General features: G+C 39.5%; 1 protein-coding gene across 2 annotated transcripts in view; it reads right to left on the bottom strand.

Moving 5' to 3' along the window:
* Nucleotides 1-17,824, bottom strand: part of cadm2a (cell adhesion molecule 2a) — a 199,607-nt gene that overhangs the window by 30,277 nt on the left and 151,506 nt on the right. For both annotated transcript variants that reach the window (XM_080509554.1, XM_080509555.1), the window contains 2 exons: nucleotides 4,303-4,455; nucleotides 1,570-1,707 (listed from right to left, as the gene is read on the bottom strand). In XM_080509554.1, the coding sequence (XP_080365680.1) occupies nucleotides 1,570-1,707; nucleotides 4,303-4,455 (291 nt within the window). The remainder of the gene's footprint in view (nucleotides 1-1,569; nucleotides 1,708-4,302; nucleotides 4,456-17,824) is intronic.

Raw genomic sequence — 17,824 nt, 5'->3', positions numbered from 1 at the left:
GTAATAGTATCTAAAGGCAATAAGCAAAAAATTCATGCATGCTGCAGAAAATATTTCATGATTTATTAATAATGTGCATGAGTAGGGAAATGAACTCTGTGAAGTGTTCATCTGCTCCCTTTAATCGTGCATTAAGGATGTGCAATACCTGGCTGCGTGTTATTGTCATTGTTGAGTTTCAGTTTCGAAAAAAATGTGAAGTTGTGAATTTGATCCAATTTTACAGTCATTTAAATGGGAAGAAAATGGGATTTGGATGTTGATATGTGCCTTTCATCTGCTTTGTGGAACAACAGAGAAACCTTTGTAAAAGTTGTGAATCTGTGCTTATGATCTGTGACAGTCTGTCCCACTGCGTTCTGCATGTTCTTCTGATACAGAACCGCCTCTGTTTCTCTCCTCCTCAAAAACATATTTTCATTATTTTACATCCTAATCTCTTTTCGTTGTTTTTTTTCCAGCTCTCCTCTCTCCCTCTCAGCCCCTCCACACATATGCAGATGCACACACACTTTCTCTCGCCACCTCGTTCACACAGAACAGAGCAGGAACAAGGTGGAAATGAGGTATGTCGTCCAGTTTGTGAGATTTAGAGAAGCCCTTTGATAACAGGATAGGTTAATGTCTCGGTCTCAGGCAAGAGGACTCATGCTGAATCTGCTCTACTAGAAACAACTTGTTCTGAACAAAAATACAGTAATGAGACTTTCACCGCGATGTTTTCATAGATTTTAGTTGCCCCTTTCGGAAGCATTGTTATACGCTAATGAGGAATTATCTTCGCCACATTTGTGCCCCCTGTTTGTTTATTACATATTCTGTGTCCCTGGCTGAAATATGATAACCAGTTGTTATATGAAAACCAAACAACTTCAAGAAAATAACAATGACTTTCCAAATAGCTTATTTTAAGTGCACTTACAGAAATTTGCTCTTGAGAAAAGCTTGAGTCAGGAAGCTTAAATCTGTTGTTTTATATCTTGATGGAGAAAACAACTTTGTTCCTCTATTATAGGCTCGTAATGCATTAAAATGACAAATTCTTTGTTTTTCGCCAAAGCTCTGATCATGCAAAAATATCTGTCACTGGCAGAGTGTACAAGTGACTGAAGTTGTATTTGCTTTCATTTCTAAGGCCCTGAAGCATTATATACACAGCAGGCAAAGATTAGGTTTTGATCTAGCTTTTAAACCTGATTAAGTATAAGGCATAACTATCTGATGTGGAAGAAATGTGGATACAGAAGTTTATTCTATTCACATTAGTGTAGGACATTTTGCTCTATTTCTGGATTCCAATATAAGTTTTCATGAAACAACTTTTTTTAAACAAAACAAGGTTGTGCACAAAGCCACACCTGGATTTCTTTTATAATATTCTTCTTTTTTATACTGCATTCAAAACACATGTAAAGGATATTAAATTCAGCCAGATACTAAATTCAATAAAAACAACTTCAGCACAATCTTCAGGCATCTCCTCAATTAAAAAACTGGCTTAGTCAGAAATCCGATAAGACACGCTCCTGTAAATGTTGATGCAGATGTTACAGAGCAGATGTCACAAACCTGTGACCTCCTTTTCGTTCCTGAACCAGCGCAGGTCAGCGGCAGGCTTGCTTCCCTGAGTGATGCAGGTCAGAGTGATGTGGTCTCCCTCTATGGCGGGCTTAGTGAGGCCATCGATCTCTGGCTTCTCCGGCACACCTGAAGGACGGAGCAGAAATCACAAGGATGGAACTAATTCACACAGCGGGACCCCATTATGCAACAATAATAATATTATGCCTTATTGAAAATTCTCCTCCAGCAATCCCACCTGCAGGGAGATTAGAGAGCCGGATGCAGAGCTTCACTGAGAAGTGCCATGCTCAAAAACCCTTCAGTTTTTTTTTTTCAGTCCTTGTTGGCACTTTAGAGGTAGGTTGGGTAAAATTAAGAGACATTTTTGTAACAAATCTATCTGGTGGTGACCATGCAGATAGACTCAATTGCAGTGGGGGTCTTCATTAGGTTTTATTTGTGAAGGTTGAGAAAATACAAAACACAACATTGATTTTAAAAGCAATATCTACTTCAACAACTGAACTGAGGATTTACCAAGAAAGCCTGCTAAAACTAACTACAAGAGGCTGTGTGACAAACACTTTACAATGACTTCAATCATTGAGAAATCTGTTTTTGTCTCTGTGAGCATGTGGGTAAACAAAAATGATTGGTGACCACAGAGGAGGCCAAGAGGTTGAACAGAAAATGTTAATTACTGGCCTTTTCCTATAATGAGTGTTTTTTCAAGTGTGTAGTGCCTGCCCTTCCAATGTCAATGAGCAATAAGTCTGCCTCAGGCTGAGAGACTGAAAGGTCTGTCAGTCAATGCCATTGACTGACTCTCACCTAGTCTGTCTCAACATCTCCTGTAAGGTTTATAGGCTTATTCCCATCGTAAAAGCTCTCAGTTTGATGTTTACCGTTTGTTTAAGGATACAAATTACAACTACAGCATTGTCTGAATAATCACTGCTATGTACTAGTGTATGTATGTCTCTAAATCTCAATATTCATTCTATTCTATTCTATAAGTTTTTTCCTTTGAGAATGAGTAGAGGGTATAGTTTTGATATACGAACATACGAGTGTCACAATATTCTGTATATGTAAAGCGTGGAGTGTATGTGAATCATTAAAAGAAGCTTAACTGATGTGTTTGATGGGTACTCTTATGAAAATGATGGGATCAAATACAATCTAATCTCATGCAGTCACATTCCCTGTGTCGCTGGAGGCTTTAAATCATGTGTGTGAGTGTGTGTGTGTGTGTGTGTGTGTGTGTGTGTGTGTGTGTGTGTGTGTGTGTGTGTGTGTGTGTGTGTGTGTGTATGTGTGCCGAGGTATCTCTGTTGTGCAACATCAAATAGTCTGCACGGGTTGTATTTCTATGTGTGCATGACAATTTAAGCATGCATGAAAAAAGAAATATTCTGTGTTGGAGGGGATGTGGAAGCAAACAAACAAAAGATCACTGTATCTTACATATGTTCACATAGAAACATGGCCTTTTCTCAAATAGTAACATATTTGAACGTTATAATGGTATGAATACCTTTCCCAATATGTTTGAATGGCTCAAGTACTGATCCTGTTATGGAATATGTTTCAAACCAGTCAAATGGCCTAGCTTTAGGGATAGCAGTGTAAATCTGACGGTTGAACCATTGCAGTGACCAAATAATCTAACAGCAATTTGTAAAACATTGAAGATGAACTAAAATAGGTTTTATTGACCCCTTAACTTCTGCATCCATAATCACTATCAGGAGAAATATCCCCTTCAGTTTTCAAAATTGATTGTTCTTTTTCTAAATGGTAACACACAAGCACATTTTTTGTCATTTGGCATCAAGAAGTCTGAATGCGAGGCATCCTTATTTATTCTGTGTAAATCATTGCCATCGTCTTCTAGTGCTCAGTTCCAGCACTCACTGTTCTGACACAAAAGGCAGATAAACCAGGCCATTCCCAGACCATTTTCTGTGTTTATTAAATCCCCCTCTCCGTTTCCCATCATGCGCCAATAACTGTTGTTCAGTGTCTGCAAAATAATTTTCTCCATATCCTTATTGAGTAGTAGCCTTTAATGTCTCCAATTCTCTGAACGCTTGTTAACATAGAGAGCCAGCTAATGGTCCTGGAGTGCACAAGCACATCTATTAACATTAGCAAAAACTAATTGGCAAGATAATAAGCCCAGTGGCAGGGAATGAGACAATGTTTGTATGAGATGATGATCACAATACAAACAATACTAAAATAAAAGAGGTATGATTTTCATTTGTCTGCCGTGGCAGGCGTAAGTAAGAGACTATTTCAAAACACAGCGAATCCCAGTAAAACCAAAAATGTACAATTTGTCAAATGAGAGAAAAAAAGCAAAAAAACATCCAAGAAAGAAAGAACCAACAGTAAAAATAGTGACATAACTATTGCAGTACAAGGTTTTTGTGATAGTGTTTTAGTTTGTCTGAGCACTACATCAGACTGACCTTATAGGTTAAATGAAATGTTCCTCAAAATCCACAAAATTGACAAAAACAGAGGAAAAAATAGAATCCACTCAATACAAAAAAGACTTGTAACACAGACTATGTGCAGCATTTGCATGTTCTTCCTGTGTGTGGATTTTTTTTTTTTTTTGCAATATTTGACTGCAACACAACTGGAGGAAATATATCACATTTATTTTGCTGTTTTGAGACAAAATTTTCTCAACTTGCTGAAATGTTGTAATAAGATTAAAATACTCACCGAAGACAGTCAGGTAGGCCTTGGCTGTTCTGACAGGCATGGTGAAGAGAGAGCAGGTGTACATGCCCTCATCAGACAGCGACACGTCACTGATACTGATGGTCAGCTCCGACCATGACGCACGTACAAGCTCGATCCTGTTGTCCCTTAAAGCTGGAGACAGAGAGACACATAATGAGTGGACATTGCAAAGTACATTAAAAGTGTCACTGCAGGATTTTTTTCTTCTTCCCACAAGCAGAAAATAGATGCTGGGTTTTTTGCTGTGCTTTCTTTTCTTTGACAAAAGTAATTCATAATGTAATTTAGTCTCTATATTTAATGAGCATTGGGTGAAACTATTCACGTACACAACGTCACATAGGTGGAATGAAAAAGTGAAATGGACATGCCGAGAGCAATTAACCAATTCTAGATCGAAGCAGCAGGAAACAGCAAAACAAAAAAATAGGGAGCAGTGGTAGGAGAATATTTCTGTTTTCTCTCTATTATAAAATGCTAGACATGTGCCCATTGTTGACAAAGCAACAGCAGAGCTCTTTCTTCAGTGGACAAACAAACAAGGGAGGGTCTCCGCCCAAACTTCTGCATTTGCAGCCCTGAAATATGAACAAGTGGGCTTCAGGCATTATCTATAAATATACGTCCTACACTCTTCTGTAATATTTGATGGAGGTAATGTACTTTTGCCCATTAATCCTCTTGGCCAACGAAAGTTCTTATCATTGCCAATGCAAAAATGTTCTAATATCATTGTTTACAATGTTAAAAAAAAATATCCATGCTGCACAACCCAAGCTATGAAGTGTAATATGCATGAATAAATGTAAATGCATAAATAACTGAAAAACTGTGACCTTAAAACAAAACTTTAAACTCAATCTGATAATGAATACATCAGCAATACTCTTCACTAAATCGTACTTATACAATTTTCTCTGCTGGAAACCGCTGTAGACATTTACTTATATGAAAATGTAATCTTCCAAAAGGCATGACAAAATGGAAATCAATACTGCAATAACAGGCCGAGAGAGTGGCCTAATGAGAATCTGGCAAGATGTGAGAGTCGGAATAGATTTGCTGAGATTGGATGGCGAGTTGAAAAGATACTCCACAGTCCTGAAAGTCGACTTCATATCTGTGATACAGAGGCAGCACGCTGTGGAATTTCACAATATGATGGCACCTTGAAAAATGACTTGATTGTTGTGTCCAAAAGGTTTATTGTGAGATACAAAACAAGAACCACATAAAAATCTGGTTTTTACATTAAGAAAGAACCATGTGGATTGTCGAGTGTGCAAAAATGTCATTCACGCTGCCGCTTTGGCCTTGGCTTCTGAGGAGTTTTTTTTATTTTTTTTATCAAGCCCTCTTTTACAAGTACGTCTCTCTACGAACTTTATTTAATATGAGCAGCCAAGGATACTTAGCTTTTAATCTCCATGAAAGTGACTCGGAGCGCACCTTTTCTAAATGCAGTGTGTGCTTCTGTGTGCGCGTATGAGACTGTCTATATATGATTTCAAAGGAAAAGAAGCACGCATGTCTCTGAACAGATGTTTTTGATTTCTTTATTTTGAGGTAGGCTTTATCTTCATCATGACATGTGAGAAACCTTGTAAGACGTTGGTCTGGTTTCTGCGGCCTTTATGGATACTTTGAAAGCCATTACAAAGTCTGTTTGATGTGTACTTTAAAGACTGTCTGGATGAATCTTGAGAAATGTCTACAGCGAATACTACATCAAATAAAACATGCCAAAGCTTTAGGATGCCAGGTTTTTTTTTCTTAAATATTTTAATCTGTATAAAATGGACTAATCATGCAGCTTTTATTTAAAATATATTTAAAGCTAAATCAGACTTTGTGTTTAAATAAATTCCACCATCTATCCTCCATTCATGGATCTATTTTCTAAAATCTACCCCAGCAGATGTTAGGCGAGCAGCAGTTTTGATCCAATTAACCATCGATAAATATTTTTAGATTGGAGGAAGCAAGAGTGTCTGAAGAGGACCCAAAATTATAACTGCACCGAATTTGATTCAAACCAACACAACTTCCTGTGAGACAACAGTGCAAATCAGTTCACATGCTGATGCTGTATCTGCAGTTTATAAATCCTATATACTGAGAATAATCGCTTGAAATGAGTGGTAAGACTGATGTTGACTATTTGCCTCATTGCTTTACATTGGGTAGTTTTACAAGTTTGTGTTGGACATAACTGGGGTTCATAGACTATTGGACCGTTAAATTACCGAAAGAGCTTAACTGACCAATTCCTCCATTGTTAGCAGTATACTGTACGTGTCCACACGTGGCTGCCACTTACTGTATGAATGTGCATAATATATTTGCTAAAATCAGTTGTTGACATCACTGGTGCCATTTTATTAAAATGTTTTACAAATTTTTTTCACCATTTTTAGCATATACATTTTAAATAGATTTACATGAGTGATTTTAACACATTATCATAGGTACTGTGATAATTCACAGCATATTTCTGTTTCATGCGGACTTAAAAGTACAATTCAATACTATGTTTGATGGTGATACGTAATCATGCTGATCAGAAACGAAAATATTTGTTGTTTCTTTCCAATACCAAGATGTAAAAATCTGATGCGATGGACAATGGATGGATGGATGGATGGGTGGATGGATGGATGGATTCAAAGGCTTTGAGAAAACTCTCCGTCATATGTAAGGACTCATCGTAGTCATCAACTCATTGTCATGTGAAATCAGTTTATTCCATGCATGCCGATATGAAAAGGGAGTGAGATGAAAATGACTGTATTGTAAAGTACAGTAAAGACTAAACCACAATTAACTTCATCCAAGCAGTTCCTTTTAGCAGTTCCACAGTAAGTACACCAAATATCTCTTCTCCCACAGCCGCACAAACACAACCCACACTGATCAGGAACAATATTCTCAACATTGGAAAGTCTGGTGGGAGTAAAATCTACTTGGTAATTTTGTTTCAGCTAATTACCTTACACATTCAGTGATTTTAGCTGCTAGTTTTAAAATTAATTACTCAGCACAGGACTTGTTTGGGATGAATTCAATTTCTATTCTCCTACAAGTTGGCTGTAGCCGTACAAACTGATAAACCGTACACATCGGCAACCGAACCTTTGTAAGCAATAGATCATAGTTAGCCATTAGGGGATGTGTTCATCACATAAGGTGCATTATTTGTTTTACAGCTTCTGTGTATGTGATCACAGAACTGACAAATGTAAAGACATTTGAGTGAGGACACTATCTTGTGTCACTCTACCTGCCAGGGGATAGTATGCTTTACTGGTTCTGGGCTAAACAGTAAATGGAAACACAGTTGTAATCAGTTTGACTAAGCGACAGCTGCTGTATGTCATTTATTATTTCATTTGTTCTGTTCTGTCCTGTTCCTTGCAACACCGGTTATCTCCACACACCAAGTACTGAGCCTGAGCAGGCGTGACACGTTGATATAAGCCCATGACATATCTTTATGCTTTACACTGGTGACAGTACAATTCTGTTTCCCTGTGTGTCTGTGCCTGAGACACAGCGAGAGAGAGAGAGAGAGAGAGAGAGAGAGAGAGAGAGAGAGAGAGAGAGAGAGAGAGAGAGAGAGAGAGAGATGCGACACATGGCTATCAATGCAAGACAACCAAGTTAGTTTTACTCCAACGCACTGCAGGTTCAGCTACCGATGACACCTGTCCCAAACATACAATTTCATGCAGTATGTATGGACATGCCATGCATGTATAGGCTGTGTTCCAAAGAATGAACCAAAACAAATAATGCATGATTTGCACTGATTCTACACAAAGACTCTTCTTTGCCTCCGTACATCTTCTTTTCAGTGTCTGTATTTGTCTCTTTCCTCCCACCCGCAGACCTCATTCTGTCTACTCAGGCAGCTCTACTAACCTGCGATTGTGTACGAATATGTTAACTTCCGATGTAAGTTAAACAATCCTTCTATTCAACTGTTGTCTTATTTGCTTTGGGCAAGGAAATGCGAGTAGACAAATGTCAGGAAAAAAAAGCCCCAAACATTCACTTTTGCTGGCTTCCCAACTGTCACAATGCCAAATTTACCTTTATTTTCCAGTTTTTTAGGAACCAAGTCAGGGAGCTGATTGTGAGAAAACAAGGGGACATGGATTGTTTGTTACATACGCATACTTACAAAGGAGTATGGTGAAATTTATGCTCTCCGTCCTTAAGAAACTTAAGTCAAGGGCTTTGTTCAGACACCCATAGTGGTGACCAGTCAGCAGGGAGGTTTTGAACCCTGACCCTGAAGATGAAACATTGGACAGTGACAATATATCTACTTTTTCCACAATAATACAATGCAAATGGAATGCTCGGCTTTCTCAGAAATTGATGGAATTGTTTTGGAATCTCATGACTATCAACTCAATTTAATTTCTAGGGCCCTTTAAAAACAAACACAGCAAATACAAATTTCTGTACAACTCACTCCCACCGCCAATCATGCTTTCCCAGCAATGAGGAAAACATAAGGAAAAAAACAAACATGTGCTATGCCTTGAAAAAGCAGTAAAAAATAACAGCGCAGAAGCAGTCAGGCTTCGCCCTCCCCAGAATGCCTGGACAAAGTAGGACCTACCACAGGTCTCATGGAAATAAAAGTGAAAACTGGCTCCCTTGTGGATTTTCTTTCCTGTTCCCAGGAGTGCGCCATCAGACACTCTCCCATCCACAGCACAGGCAGGGACTGAGTGAAACTCCGTGTCGCAAGCTTTGTGGAAAGAAAGGCCCCTTCCACACACATCCTATCGGGCTGCAACCTGCCACTCATCCAGGGCAGGTGCAGCGCTCCTCGCAGTAATCACATGGGACACCGGCACCCTCCACTCAGTTCATCAGGTCAGCAGAGAGGTCTCTTGCATCAGGAGAGAACAAGAGCCACAGGGGATTTGGGAGAAACTGGTGAACTAAGCTGATGGGAAGAATAGGCCAGGAGCTCATGTGGTCTAATCACAGCCCACCACAGATGACACACAAACTGGAGCCTGTTAGTCATGTGCCAAAATCCCCAGCGAAAGCTGTGCACAGCTCAATTATGTACAGTTATTTAGAACTGACACACTTTTTCTACTCTGTCCAAAACAAAATATATTTAATATTTCAGACACAATGTTGTGCAGATGTAGATCTTAAAGACATTAAAGATTTTAAATGACATTTTACTTCTTCGAGCCTGAGTGCATTACACCACTTTTTCTTTTTCTGCTCCCTTTTTCTCTCTTAAGCAAAAGGTTGACAGACGGAGCATACGGGAAGAGGAACGCATCTTTTGCTATTTGTCTGTAAAGCCACTCGCAGCTGTCCGCCATCCATTAAAGACCATTAGTGCAGACTGCGTTCGCGGAGGACGGTGCCGTCGTCAACATCAAAGAGTGGCAGATTTATATTCCGCAATGGCTACATAGTGAATGTACAGCCAAGAGTTTTACTCAATGAGTGTTTTGTGTGTGTTAGGAATAGAGATGGATAACAAAGTTGCACTCATCACCATCAAAGTTTGAGCTGTTTTTGCATTAAATGGTCAACACACAGCAGTCTGCTTTTCTTGCTTGTTAAATACACTTCAATATTGACGTGTGAAGCGAGGCTTCTATAGACATGAACATATAGAATACATACAGAATCTAATTCTCGGTTCAGTGAGATGCACAATTCCAAGTTTCACCTTAACAGATGCAGTTTGCTATTCAAGTCCCATCGAGGAAGGCTCATGTGCTCATCAAGGCCATATGAGCGGATGGCCAATGCTCCACAGGAGCCATTTGTGTTGAGCTCCCCTCGCACGCAGCTCACACTGAACATGCAGCTCAGAGAGAACCAAAAGACGAGACTGTTCTGAAACACTGTTTTCGTAGAGCGACAGAACAAAGCAGAAAAGTGTCAGCATTGGCTTGTTTAGAAAATAACAATCTGTGAGAATGATGAGAGAGAGAGAGAGAGAGAGAGAGAGAGAGAGAGAGAGAGAGAGAGAGAGAGAGAGAGAGTTGGGGCGGTCATAGTGGCCTTGTTTTTTTTTTAATTAAAAGGAACATTTTTATTCAAAAAGGAAAGGTTTCAGTCTGCTGGTGAACCAGCCTCATTGAGACTAGTAACTGTTTAGCAACATATTGCATAAGGCCTCCAATAAACACAATTTCAATTAAAGAAAGATGATTTTCAAAGCAGTTTTCCTTTATTTAGACAACAAATCATCTCAGTGTGATATCTTGTCACAAGTTCACAACTGTTGTAAGTTCTGTAATGTCAGTTGTCAGAAGCCTTTACAAATTGAATTATCTGATATTATACACCATCTAAATCACAAGACATTACACATGAGGCTGGACCTGCAGCCGTAAATTGTATAAAGTGATTATAAAGATGGATATATGGATGAACATAAAGAAGCATCTGTCCTGTTGAAATGTATAATCTGTATTCATGCTCACACAGCAGAAATGTCTGATTCTGTCTGATGCAGTTGGGTAAATAAGTATTCTTGTGTTCCCAATCGCATAAACATGATTTGGCCGTGTTGTGAAATGATGGAGTTCACAGTAACATATACAGAATTCAGACGACAATATTAATGCAATATCTCAAAAATAGAAAAATGAGTTTGTGCTATTGAAGAATTCTGTTCTTCCCTGTATTCTGCTAAAATGTTTTTATTTTTGTCTGTGTGACTACGGCCTTATAATCTTATTTACGGACTCAGTGGACATGTTTTCCCTTTGCTTCAGCACAGCTCCATCAGGACGGTGAGAGTGGGAAAGGTTTCTCACCCACAGGCGTGGGAACCGCATGTGGGTTCTCACCCTGGTGTTTTCGACCTCTCCGTCCTGGTGTAACCAGCATACTCACCTCCGCCTCTCCGCGTCCCTTTAAATGTTAGCTCCAGGGTTGAACGGAGCACATGCCCAGAGCAGATTGATCAGATTGACTTGTGACGTCTGTATTGTGTCTGTTGAAGCTTCAATAAATATTCCTGACAGAAGAAATGTTTCACGACATTATTCCAAGAGCAGTTACAAGAAGAAATCCACAACAAGTGTCTCAGTCTCAGTATAATACAGTCAAGCTTGTGTCATAGTCAACCTTGACATTCACATCACACAGCACATTGAGAACTAAGACGCAATCATTTTTCTGCTTTAGTTCAAAAAAGGTGAGAAAGTGACTTTAGTCTAAAAAGCCTTTCATGGCGCAACATGAACAATCCGAAGACGGTCATCACACAGACAACTGGTGTTTTTTCTTCTTCATTGGGATTCATCGGCATGTCAATAGCGCCTCGCTACAATTGCAAAACATCCAAGCACAGATGGACAAAAGCACGCCAGCAACATATTCCGTGTTTATATTTAATGTGATACATGTATATCCAGCACATATCCTCACATCTAATTTGGCTTTGTATCCACACCGGTTTTTCCTCCCCATCATTAAAAGCAGCAGGTGAGAAAACAGGAGGCTTTTTGGCCATGTGTATGTGTATGGGAGGTAATTGCATTTGTGCATTAGGAAAATGCTTTTGTACGAGCACGGTGTGCGCGCATACGCAAATAATCATGACTCTAAACTCCCTCACTTTCAGCCTATCATGTTTGCACATTTTGCTCCGTCCCTTTATTTCCATTTCTTTCTTCTCGGCTCTGCCCTTTCCTCTGCTTCTTTGCACCCCCCCCCCCACTTGCTGCCCCTTCATCTATCCAGGGACAGTATGTATTAGTATAGAACCTTGGCAGGTGTTTGCTCATTCAAGTGACACAGTCTTATAATGAGAAAAGTGCAAATTTCAGAATATACATTCAGCTGCCTGTGTCTGGATGTGGCTGCTCTCTTTCCCTTGTCAACAACCCATCTGGGGACTTGAATTTGTCTGTTTGAGTGTGTGTGTGTGTGTGTGTGTGTGTGTGTGTGTGTGTGTGTGTGTGTGTGTGTGTGTGTGTGTGTGTGTGTGTGTGTGTGCGTGTGTGTGATAGGGAGAAATGGGGGTGGGGGTGCAGAATGCATTGCTTATTGAAAAGCTTAATGTATATTCTGTATCTCAACCGTTTCTCAACCTCCATTACCTGTGAAACCTTTGCCGAGGAAAACTAGCTTTTTAAAATGTAAAATGTGCCATACTCCATACAGTAATTGGCTGGTGGAGATTTTTCTTGTGACAGAAATGATTTTCTTTCATCAGTCTCTACCTGCCATGCCGAGTTCAGTGGGACACCTTCACCAGCCCCACTTCATTAAGTCCTTGTGAGAACCGGGTCAGCGAGGAGATAGCGCTTGCCCATAAACTCTATTGTATTCTGCGAAGGAATACACTTTCTGCGGCAGCACAGGAGCAGGAGAACAGGTGCCTCAGTGTACAATGAGGTACACATATTTCTGGGGTACCAACTACATTTATTCTTTGAGATGACTTTATAAAGTCTTTGAAAGCAAACTAAAAGGTGCTGGTGGACCCATCCCCACTTTGATACTGTAGAGAATTCCTCACAAACAATGTTCAATTTCAAATTCTGATATAAAACGCACACTATTTCCGTCTCACTTCTCCAGAACTTTTTTTTTCTTGGAGAAAAGAAAGAATAAGCCTGCCAAAAGTATAAGCTAATTATTCCCATTTGCCTCAGGTACTTTTCTCTACACCCTGCAAATGACAAGTGGCTCTCCTAATAAAGGCTGGATCTGTTGCTGCCTTGACAATGTAGCCGCTTTCTCATTCTAACCTGCTTTACATCCGACCAAATATAGATGACATTTGTGAGACACAGTTCCCATGATCCACAGGCAACACGCAGTGGCAATTATTACAGATCAGTGTTTTTAATTTTTTAAGAAAAATGCTCCTCTGAGTTCAATGCAAACAAAAATCCTTTTAAACCGAGAGACAAATGATACATTCAAACATCTACAAGTGCAAAGTGAGATGAAACAAAGAAGTAGCTGAAATACTCAAGGTCAAAGAAAAAGTTTCCCTGTGTGTTTCAGAGGCGATAACTGCATCTGAAAGCTCTCATAAAATGCCTCCTTAATTCCTCTCCTTTATCCCACCAAGGCCTACATTTCGTCTCCTTTTTCTTCCTCTCATGTTTTATGGTCCTTGTCTTTGAGAGAGGGGACTTGTTAGGGATCTTTGGAGATTTACAGTCAAGTTTTTTCTATCAGAGAGAACACCATACCAATCTTGAGGCTGATATGAAAGGATGTTTCGTAGACGCACTCTTCCAGGAAAAAGGAAGAGAGAGAGAGAGAGAAAAAAACAGACAGCTGTCTGAAAAGTTTTAACTTTCCTCCAAAGATTAAGTTTTGAGAGAAAGTTCTGCTATCTGTTTAATAAAAAGTCTGTCAGGCATTTCTTATTTTGTTATTTACTTTGGAAAACTTTTAAAAGCCTATCCCCTAAATTGCTCAGGCACAGATACTCTGAATGCATCAAAGCATTCATGGTTGCATACTGGGGAGGTGCAATGCTCAAGATTCCACATGCACACACGTATATGTGCACTTACAAGCTCACACACATCCGCGTGCTCACACAACCACAAACAGCTCGCAAATTGATTCAGACAGCTGAATATTTGACATCTGAGGACCCAAACAATTTCATATTCAGCTCCGGGGCCTAAAAACGAACATTTGGCCTTTAGCCGTTCACCCATAACACTAATCTTAATGTTTAAAAAGATTCAATCAATCAGCAGATGGCACAGCATAGGCAGAGGTGTCCACGACAGGTACAGCGGGCAATTCCACAAGCAATATTAAATGATTGCTTAGACATATATCAAAAAATTGCATATGCTGTTACAATCACTATTTTATTTTTAAAGAGCAAGAGCACAACTCCTGCATATATCAAACATTAAAATTGAGCCTTTATTCAGAAACATTAATAAACTATGCATGTGTGGTGTTGTGCAGAGGCAGTTCACACGGTTCAGTCAGGGTTAAAGGTACAGAACCACATTGACTTTGTTGTAGCTGGTTGCATTTTCAGCAGCATGGGCAAAAACATTTCTGGCTCAGAATTTACACTCATCTATCAACAACAAAAACAATAATTCAGCTTTATTTAAAAATTATGTCCAAATTATTTTTATTGCCAAAGTACCGTAGTTTTCCAAACTAATATATTCAATGCCATAAGACATGGCATCTTTTATCATCATGTGAACATTAGATAACAATTATCATGTTTCGGGAAAAAAAAAATCTTTCTAATCCATCTGCCAAAGAAAGTCCTAATTATAACAATTAAATCTAAAGCAATTAAAAAGGTTTGAAACAAATTCATACTTGCTGCGGGGTAACACGAAACACTGCAAAAGAAATTCAAACACAAGTTAAAAAGTTACCCAAATAAGCGTGTAATTAACTAACCAAAATATATACAATGATTTTCGAAACTGAGTCCAACTGACGTAAAGCCCACAGAAAGAAAACTATTCTGAAAAGTAACATCATTTTTTTTTCTTCCTTTTTGACCTTGAAGAAATACTACTGTACTGTGCCTGCAAAACATGTGGCTGTTTATCCTTGCAGTGCGGCTCCCTTCTCTCCAGACAAGATGACCTGGCTCCAAATGTCAGCCTGCTAATTACCAACACTGCTGGAGGAACACAGACAGCATCTTTTGTTTTCCATACATCTGCCGATATAAAGGCTCGCTGCATTTAGTAACATTCTAGAGGCTGTAATTTATTCAGCTCTACTAAATGTGTGCTTTGGGGAAATATTTCCCACTGCTTGTAAGGACAGGTAAGCTGCGATCACGCCGAGCTCTGGGAGGCAGAGGTGGACAGATAATTAAAGGGAAAGGAATGAAGGAAGTGCTGCGGGTTGAAAATGAAAATACAGATGTAGGTGGTGAAAACAGAAATGCAGCAGATTACAGCCACCATGTTGAATAAGTGATTCAAATGACATACCGTCATCAGTCCCCACACATGATGAGTCCACTAAATGGGCCAGAAAATTTAGCCTGGAAAGTAATTATACATAGGCCCTGTCTAGTATGGAAATAATGGATATATTGTAATTATGCCTCATTGCAAAAATTTCTCCATCCAGGAAATAAAGCTATTATCAAGTCTTGAATTACATGAAACCAAAGGAGCAATTTGTAAAGAGATATTAGCCTCTTTTGAATCTTATAAACCAGAGAATCCCTCCTGCCCGGTCCTCATCTCTCTCTCTCTCTCTCTCTCTCTCTCTCTCTCGTTCTGTCTCTCTCTCTCTCTCTCTCTCTCTCTCTCTCTCTCTCTCTCTCTCTCTCACTCACTCTCTTCGTCTCTCTCAAAGCCTGGCTTAAGTCCCTGAGTGGTAAGTGATGGAAAGGACAAAATTGGCTACTTTTGGGACAATGACTTATTTGAAATTCAAACAACTCTTCACGGCCGGCACCTCGGAGAGGATGGGAGACAAGAGCAGTCTCTTTCATCCGACTAAACGTCTTAGAGGTGAGTCTCAGCCCTGACATTAAACAACAACAGACGCGGGACCGGCGCCACTCAAAGGACTGTAATGGAGTCAGCAGCCACATTTGTCTTTGAAAAAGCAATATGTTTATGCTAATGCTCTATGGCTGACTTTAATAGAGGATGTAAGTGACACTCTTCTGTGATACAGCGCTCGCAGGCACACAGCCAACAATCTGTTGAATAACACACCAAACAAAATCAACAAAGATGGTAGATGTTTGGACAGATTCCCACATATAGAAAATCCAGAAATAATCTCTTCTGCACAAGTTTGGTTAAACTACAGAGAAATGCCAACTAATACATAAAATCTAAAACTTTTAATGACACTTACATATAAGAAGAGTCAACTCGTATTACAAACAACATCGATGTTTGCTAATGTATTATTTTTTTCTGACAAGGATATTTTTAAAACAATTGTAAGAATGCAGAAAAGTTTACAAAAGTATCTGCTATAAGAACCCTGCCCTCTTCCTCCCAACAGGCAGCGGGGAAAATTAATCTGAAGCTCGCTGTGCTCAAAGACGTTTGCAGCTGAGGCATCTTTCCTTTCTCACACTGCCAGTGGCACTTTGGAAACACTCACCATCGCAGCACTCCCATCAGCATGTGCATCTGAATTTGCCACGTTCAGTAAGACAACTCCCAAAGTACACGTATGCACACACAAACACACGCACATGCTCACAGACACACAAGCCATCCAAAAAAGAAAGAAAGGAAGACAGAGTTCTGGGGCCTCGGTACAATCCCTTTGCTTTTGTGATAATAAGAGAGTCCTTGGCTGGTTTTTCATTTCCAATCTCAGAGCCCTGCACTGGAAATGCCATGAAATAGACCCCCAAGTCCAACCCCTGGTGTGATATGGAATAACCTGCAGAGAACATCAACTGTTGAATTTGATGTTCAATGCAGCTTTTTACTGCTGCTATTTCCACAAAAAGGCAGGTAAGTGAAAATATGAATGGCTAGAAATTGAAATGCTTCACAGTTCAGCATTCTCTTACTGTATGCAAAAACTACAAACACAGTTAAAGCCGCGCATGCACACACACACACACACACACACACACACACACACACACACACACACACACACACACACACACACACACACACACACACACACACACACACACACACACACACACACACACACACACAGACACACACACACACAGAGCACATAAATGTACAAATGAACAAGAAGGCCCAGTGGGCAGCAGGATAATGGAGGAAGACTGTGTAAATCCCATATGTGCTTAATCCAGACACTTACAAGAGAGAGTGATTCATACTCTATTACACTCCACTAATACAGCTGAGAGACGCACAAGCCAAAATCATTTCAGGAGGCACCAACCAACAAAATAACATCCATGAATCCTCTTTATGAGAACTTTACTGAAGGTGGTGTGAAAGGTCAGAAGTAAAACCTTTGCACTTATTGGCCATTAAAACAGGCACACATGGCCTGTTGCCACACTCGCCTGTACAGTTGTGCATATGTGTGCTTTGCGTCTGAATCTTTCTGCATGACATTTCAGATTGTTTTCTACGAGGAGCCTCACTCTACAGTGAAACATCACTCACAATAACACCAATATGTGTACAATGTGCAATCTCATTAATGCACTTAATATACATTTAACATCTTGAGTTTTGCTTGCTGTGGTGCCTTGTCTGGTCTGATGTCATTCAACATTTTTTGTTCCTGTTATTGTTTTAAATTTCAGTCTGAAATGTATTGTAGTAGGTAGTTTTATGACGCTGGTATTGATCTTCCAGGGGAATGGAGATTAATGTTGCACATTTAAATGTTTATGTTAATTATTATGCATGGTTGCATTTACAAAAAACAAAAATAAATAAATCTAATCTAAATAAATCTAAATCCAAGTGGCGTATGTGTGAAGTCCCTGAGGTTGTTAAATAACAATATTTCAAGGTTTTAAATGATTCCCTATATGATAAACTGACTATAG

The sequence above is a fragment of the Blennius ocellaris genome (assembly GCF_963422515.1).
Source record: "Blennius ocellaris genome assembly, chromosome: 14".
Taxonomy (NCBI): domain Eukaryota; kingdom Metazoa; phylum Chordata; class Actinopteri; order Blenniiformes; family Blenniidae; genus Blennius; species Blennius ocellaris.
The sequence above is the reverse complement of the archived record's forward strand: the minus strand, read 5'-3'. Positions and strand labels throughout refer to the sequence as shown.